Genomic DNA, 7696 nt, shown 5'->3' with positions numbered 1-7696 from the left:
GGGGGTTGTAAAAAAAAAAACACGGGGGGGGGGGGGGGGGGGGAACTGAGGCCACATCTTGGCTTAATTCTCTGGTATCTCTGTGTCTAGTGAACAAGTTTAGGGGAGAGAATTGTTATCTGCAGTAGATGAGCATCAGGCTAGGGACTGCTTAGGTAAAAGCTGGACATAACATGGGACCAGATGGGATGCATCTGGGGGAGCTGGCTGATGACATCCTAAGGCTGCTGCAATTATATTTGAAAAGCTGTGGCGCTCAAGAAAGCTTTCCAATGAGTGGCAAAAATTAGATGCTATGTTTGACTTTCAGTAATGAAAGGCATGAGGCAGGTTTTGGGATACCATCTGCCAGTAAGCCTACTGTATATGTTGAAATATTTTTTTGAGTAAATTCCATTGGAAACCACTTCTGGGTATATGAAGTAGAAGAATGTGATTTGAAGTAGTGAGTGCAGACTTGCCAAGGACAAATAATGCCTCATCATCTGTGTTTTTTTAACCTTCTGTGATTAAATAACTGGCTTTGGATGAAGGGGGAGTGTTGGATATTGTTAACCCTGACTTTTGCAAGGCTTTTGACCCAGTACCCCATAGTATCATTGTCAGATTGGAGAAATGTGGACTGAAAAGTTGGAGAGTAACTGGCTGGACTGCTGTGCTTGAGTGGAGTTTGGTGATTCGAGGCTAACTGACAGCTGGTTCCAATTGGTGTTCCTTAGAACAGTTCAGTATTGAGTTTGCTACTGTTAAACATCATCGTTAACAACCTGGGTGATTGGGCAGAACATATCCTCAACAAATTTGTGGTTGATATCAAATAGTGCAAGTGGTGGAAACACTGGGGAGCACAGCTGCCTTTCAGGGGAATTTCAAGATGCAGCACTGGGAACCTGCTGAAGTTCAGCAAAGACAAATGCAAAATCCTGCATTTGGGATGGAATAACTCTGTGCATTTGTATAGGCTGGAGGGGACTGACAGACTATGTAGCAGTTTTGCCGAATAACAAGTTGAATGTGAATCTGTGGTGTGCCTATGCAATGCTGGGCTGCGTTAGAAAAGCATGAGCGGTAGGTTAAGGAATACGACTGTCCTTTCAGTTTGTTAGGATACATCTGGAGCAATGTCTAATTTTCTTTGCCCTTCTCCCTCATCTGGAATAAGACAAATGTTGACAAACTGAAGGAAGTCCAGTGGAGGTCCACTATGCTGCTTAGGGAGGTGAAGTGTGTGACACGTGAGGAGAGGCTGAGAGAGCTGAACTTGTTTAGTCTGCAGAAGAGAGGGTTAATATGGAATAGAATAGCAATCCCCCTTCTTAAAGGGGATTTAAAGAGAAGACCAATCCAGACTCTTCTGAAAGGCATACAGTAGAAGGACAAGAGGCAACAGATACAAGTTGCAGCTATGTAAATCCAGATGGGATACAAGGAGAAAATTTGTCACCACAGGAGTGGTGAAGCAGTAGAAGAGGTGCCCAGGGATGTTGTGGCACCTCCCTGCACAGAGATACTCGAAACTGGACCAGCCCTGAGCAACCTGCACTAGCTTTCAAGCTGGCCTCATTTTGAACAGGAGATTGGACTTGGAAGACTTACAGAGGTCCCTTTCAACTTAAATTTTTCTGAGATCCTCTGTTGAGTTGATATACCTAAATCTGTTCCTTTACTTGGCCTTCATTGAGCTTTAGTAAAATTCATTCTACTTTTATCCCTGCTTCTTCTGGTATGATATTTCAGCTTCTGATGTTTTGCTTAGGCTTTTCATCAGCATATTCTGTTACCTTATTTCTACTTTATGTAAGAATATCCTTGATAAGGTTATTGGCATCAGTCTGAAAGCTGCTTTCTGAGGTACTTTTAGTAACTTCATCCTTTTAACGGAGCATTTCCCTGTTCAGTCATCCCTTTACCATTTCTTTAAGAATCTCACATTGGATGTATTGTTTCCATCTCTGCCAGGTAAATTAGTTTCCAAGTGGCAACCTGGCAAATAGTTCATTGATATCTGGTTAAATGTGCCCTGGGGTTTTATTACCTGAAAGAAATTAAGTGAAACCCAAAGAATATTCACTTACTAAGGCAAACTTCTGTCATAGTCTGGCACAATGTACTGTTGTGGAAAAACCCCAACTGTTAGCTTTTGCCTGTTTTTCACATAAAAACAGAGAGAGGATTTTGCTGGAACTTGCGAAACCAGCACAGCTAAAAATACAAGCTCTGTTCCTTCATATGAATTAATGGAATTGTTCACTGTAGGCCCAGTAAGTTGCATTTTTCAAATCGGTGAATGTGATAACACTAGCAATCATTTAAATTCATAGGAGGTCCATAGGGGTAGTTCAGGCCAGCTTTGACTTACTGAATCTCTGTTGCTGTTTAATGGGAGACGGGAAGACTGCAGCTGGCCAAGCTGCCATTCAAAAGAGAGACTTTTTGAACTGAATGCACTGCAATAATGAACTTGGACATAGAATCCTACAATGGTTTTCTGTTTTCTTATTTCATAATAAATTTATGCTGAAATAAGATTTTTGTCAGGGTGGAACATTTAATTAATAGCTATTAAATTAAAAAATATTGCCATGCCTATTTATTTGGCGGTCGTTGCTGTCAATTTTACAATCAGTTTTAAAAGCAGCAAAATAATTACTGCATTTTATTTTGTGTAAGTATTACTAGTTGTTTTTCTAGTTCTGGTTGGATTTTTATTAAGTATTGTTGCAACCACAATCCTTCTAAAGCATTTTAAACCCCTTTAAGTCAGTCTTACTAAACATTTAGTTTGACATCAGTCATGTTTGTTATATCTTACTGTGAAGCAACTGTTTCTTCCTGATTTTTAACTTTTTTCAAAAAAAGAGTATTTTGTGTTATCTTTGGTGTAGGATCTTTCTTAACTGTCTGCTCAGGTGTTTCTTTCCTTTTTTCAGATGAAGAGGATATTGAGGAAAAAGAAAATCCTCTTGCTTTAGGAGAGGGAGGTGAGAGTGGTGGTCTTGTGCCTGGAAAATCTCTAGTCTTTGCAGCCATGGAGTTGCTGATGTTTATCCTAGTACGGCACATGCCCCATCTGAGTTCAAAAGTGTCAGATTCTCCAAGTCACATTGCTGCCAAATCCCACCTTTCTGAGGAAAGCGCTCGTCTTGTGGCTGCCACTGTTACTATACTGTCTGACCTGCCTTCTCTGTGTTCTCCAGCAGGTAAGGTACTGTAAGAAAATATGTGTGAGTGGTTACTCTAGGGAAAGCATAGTGAGCACATGATGCTAAAAGCAAACCATAAATATATTTTTTTACAGGTTACTTTAAGGGTTATCTTAATGAAAAGTACATTTAGGTTCTAAAAGTAAATTAAGAATTCAGGCTTTTCCAGTGAGCAGCATAAAGGAAATTATTTTATTTTAAATTTGCATGTGTGCTGCAAGTTTGCTGCAGGAATGAGCTCTGTGGCACTATGATTTTAATGTTGGGTTTTTTTTCCCTTCCTTGTTCATGATTTTGAAACTTTTTGGCCGATTTTAATCATATTATAAAAGAATGTAGACATCTCAGGGATAATTGAATTCCTGAGAAGTCCTTGAAAAGCAGCAGCTGGATGAAAAGAGAATCCTACTGAGGAAAGACCAGCACAATTCAGCTGTGGTACACCTGGTTTTGCAGCTGTTGGCTGTCAGTCATCCCAAATATGACTCTAAACTAAATGGAGCTTTCTTCTGCCCAGGGAGACTGCCACAAAGGATATGTGTGAACTAGAGTGATTGCACTGAGTGGAGTTCAGGGTTAGAGGACACAATTGCATGGGAAGCTGTGCTCTTTGAGATTTGCTTTTCAGAAGACAAATTGCTTAAGATTTGTCTCAGGGATCTCTGGGAAGTTTCACACACTGATGTAGATAAGACATCTAGGTTGGTCCCTTAATGACATGCAGGTTGCTCCCTTTCTATGACTTAATGAGATACAAGAGAAGTAACGTATTTGGACAAAGTCATACTCAGAACACAACATGGGCTGTGTGCAAACAATTTGTCTTACAGTTCCTTTTTTTTTAAAAAAAAAAAAGAAGTAGATTTTGAGCTGATTTGGATCCTGCACTGGTTTTATTTGATTCCTGTTTCTTTTTCCTTTCCTCTTCTGCTCCCCCTCTTTTTTTTTTTTTTTTGGGAAGTGGGTGTGGAGTGTGTGGTGAGAAGGAAGATGGGCAAAAAGACTAACAGTCCTACTGTGTTGACTGGAGACATGACTCGCAACGTTTGGCAAGTGCCCAGTGAGAGCAGCTCAGAAACTACTGTCAGTCTAGAGAGACTGCTGAGTTGTTGGTTGGTTGGGTTTTTTCCCCGCAGCCAGAAGAGCTGATGTGAGCGGGGGATAACATGTGCACACATATTTGTGTCAATTGAGCCTTTGGGTATGAGAGAAACTGTGAACGAAGAGAATTTGTCACTTTCTGTGATAGAGGGTTTCTTTATTATTACTATTTCTTCCTTTTTGTTTAAAATATGAGCATCTTGCAGTCTACATTGGGCACGATCATGGGCAACCTGATCTGCTGTGAGAAAGAGGATTGGACTAGATGACCTCTGGCAATCGCCTCCAGTCATAATTCTGTTTAGTGTATTTATCCTCACAACATTACCAGAATTAGGAAAATGGTGGGATTTGTGCTTCTGCAGGTGTGGGAAAATGAGGTGTTGAAAAGATACATAAAAAGACTTGACCGTCTGAAGTGACCAGTAGATTGATATTACATGCCTAAACTCAGTAACACCTGTCTTCAGTCCTACAGGGGCTTAAAGTCTACATCTGTTATTGAAACTCCTTCTAAGAAAGTTCCCATGTGCCTAAAGTCAGGTTATGTGTTACTTGACCAGTATTTCTTGAGTATTTCTAACTTGCATCTGCAGAATTGCCTGCACAAAACATATAGATAGGGGTTGGTTTCTTCAGAAAAGTAGTAGGTTGGAGGATCGTTTTGTCTCCTTTGTAGAGCCAGATGGCTACAGTTTTTGCACAGGATGTAAGACACCCAGGGAATAAAATGCTCCAGGGAGACCTTATGGCAAGCAGCCTTCTGGTACCTAAAGGGAGCTTACAAGAAATATGGAGAGGGGCTTTTTACAGTCCTTCTTCATATCTGCCTAGCGATAGGACAAGGGGTAAACAAGTGATAGGACAAGGGGTAAACAAGTGATAGGACAAGGGCTTTAAACTGAAAGAGGACAGATGTAGGTTAAGTATTAGGAAGAAGTTCTTTACTAGAAGAAGTTCTTTGCTGTGAGGGTGGTGAAGCACTGGCACAGATTGCCCAAAGAAGCTGTGGCTGCCCCATGCCTGGCAGTGTTCAAGGCCAGGTTGGATGGGGCTTTGAGCAACCTGGTCTAATGGAAGGTGTCCTTGCCTGTGGCAAGAAGAGTTGGAACTGGATTATCTTTAAGGTCCTTTCCAACCCAAACCATTTGTGATTCTATGATAACTTCCTTCCTTTGCTTCTGGGGCTTGTACCACGCATCAGGTTCCTTGGAAAGTGCCATAAATTGGTTTAGATACCTGTTTCCAGACCTTGTCTCCTAACCATACATCCATATTGGGAAAGCTAAAGAGGTTGTCTGTCACACTCATTGGAATTAACTTCAGATATTTTGTTTTGTCTTTTGTCTTGTTTAAGGATGTATGACCATCTTACCCACTATCCTATTTCTGATTACAAGAGTATTGAAAGAAACAGCAGTAAAATCGGCAGATAATCAGGTCCCACCTCCAGTCAGTGCAGCCCTTCAAGGGATAAAAACTATTGTTACTCTCCCAACAGTCAAGACTGATGAAACTCAGAAACAATGGACAGGTCTTATCCGCAGCACTCTGGCATCTATCTTGGAATACTCTCAACCTGGTAAGTGGTTTCCCAGTGCAGGAGAGTTAAAATTGAAGAGAACTGGGGTTTGCTGTGATGAAAAGGCAGGTACTGTATCTGCCTATAATTTAATAGGCTTCATGTCTGAGGGTTGGGTGATGAATTAAAAAGTGGTGATGAATTGCTTATAAAACTGAAATGGGAGAAAGACCTGAGTGCACAGAGCATAACTTGTTGAAGACAAACACAGTACTGGCTTTAAGATAATACAGTTACATCTCGGGAGTTCCCATCCACATTTTGTCTTTGTTGATCTACTTTCTTTGACAATGTTGATCATAACATCCTGTTAGAAATATTGCCTTTTGCAACTCATCCTGCAGCCTGATTCTTTCTTTAGGGTATTTTTATGTAACAGTTCAGGCTTTTCCAATTTTAATCCCATTATCATGTGATTATTTCTTGCTTTAGATTTTCTTCAGGCTGACCTTACTAATCTTCATAGTTTCAGGTAGTAGCTTGTTTCTGGAACTTGGAAATCTTCCTTCTGATACTGGTTGGTCTTTCTGAAATCTGCTGAATGTCTTGCAAGTAAAATCTAAAGGAATTCCAAGCTGAATTCACTTCAATTCTGGGACTGTGCTTCTATTTCTGTGACTATTGGCAAGTCTAGACAGGTTGGCAAGGCTTGAGCAAACTACCATTTCCACCCCTCCTCTCCTCGTTCCACAGAGTACCTGCTAGCTTAAAGGAAAGGAGATTGTAGTTGCCAAAACAGTGTTTGTAGGGGAACTGATATCTACTGAACTGTAACTGTTCAGTACTGTACATGGACTTGACACCTTGAATTAAGCCTCAGGAAAACAGCAATCAGAGCATCTTCTCAGTGTTTGTTGACACGATTCATATGGTCTTAATGAGACTGAGTGTTGAAGTGAATGAGTGTGAAAACAGCAAGGGATAATCGTGGCAAGGTTCATACCGGAGCAGAATATTCACAATACTGTTACAACCAGTAGTGAGAAAAAAATCCTACCCCTGCCAAAAAAATCTGTTACCCACCAGCAGGATGTCTACTGTGTCTCTTCAGAGAACCGCAGACTACTTCTCTTGGTTCATAGTCATGCTTTGCCTTGCCCTTCAAAAAGCAAAAGAGATGTACAGTCTCAGCTGCATAGTTAACAAAAGAGAGACACAACAATTTGTCATTTGCATAATGGTAGTTCAGCCAAAAAACATCCCATTACATCCCCAAGGAGCCCTGTATAGAGACTGAAGAGAGGCTTGAATGGAGTTACTCATGTGAGAGAGAGGGAGCAAGTAGGTAATTGCAAATGATCCTGAAAATGTCTGAAGGGGAAGGATCAGTAGATTTGTATTAACCGAGTCAAACTTCTAATTTGATTTGTCACATCAGCTCTTGTCTTCAAGCCTTTTGTTTCAGTAAAGATTTCCCAGTCCCTCTTTTCAGAAACATTACTGGCTTGAGGCATTTTTTCAGAATTCAGAAATCTTTCTCGGTTCCTTGCAAGAGTGTGTTTTCCTTTCTAAACTTCTGTGGAGTGGGGACACAAGAATCTAAGCAAGGTCTACTCCATATGGTTTTGTCTCGTAATGCAATATAATTTAAATCTAAAATTAAAAAAATAATTTTAAAATAACTTAAAATGCTTGGAATAGTTTTTTGAAGTGAGGCTTCGCATCATGGCTAAGCCAATTGAGTGACCAGCTGACATGTGGAAGGGGCAGTCATGCTGGTTTTCTTTTTGCTGACTATATATCTGTAACCAATCTGGCCAGCAAAACTAGAAAAAGAGTGCTTTATATATATAAAATAATAATTATATAA

At 40.4% G+C, this 7696-nt stretch overlaps 1 protein-coding gene across 1 annotated transcript in view; it reads left to right on the top strand.

Moving 5' to 3' along the window:
- HEATR5B (HEAT repeat containing 5B) overlaps nt 1–5886 on the top strand; it is a gene marked incomplete at its 3' end in the record, with an annotated part of 44871 nt that extends 38985 nt beyond the window's left edge. Inside the window, exons 31-32 of the mRNA XM_010010373.1 lie at nt 2931–3200; nt 5662–5886. Of these exons, the coding sequence (XP_010008675.1) occupies nt 2931–3200; nt 5662–5886 (495 nt within the window). The remainder of the gene's footprint in view (nt 1–2930; nt 3201–5661) is intronic.
- Nucleotides 5887–7696: the final 1810 nt, after the last annotated feature.

The sequence above is a fragment of the Nestor notabilis genome, unplaced genomic scaffold (assembly GCF_000696875.1).
Source record: "Nestor notabilis isolate BGI_N333 unplaced genomic scaffold, ASM69687v1 scaffold13662, whole genome shotgun sequence".
NCBI lineage: Eukaryota > Metazoa > Chordata > Aves > Psittaciformes > Psittacidae > Nestor > Nestor notabilis.
This window is presented reverse-complemented; position numbering and strand designations above follow the sequence as displayed.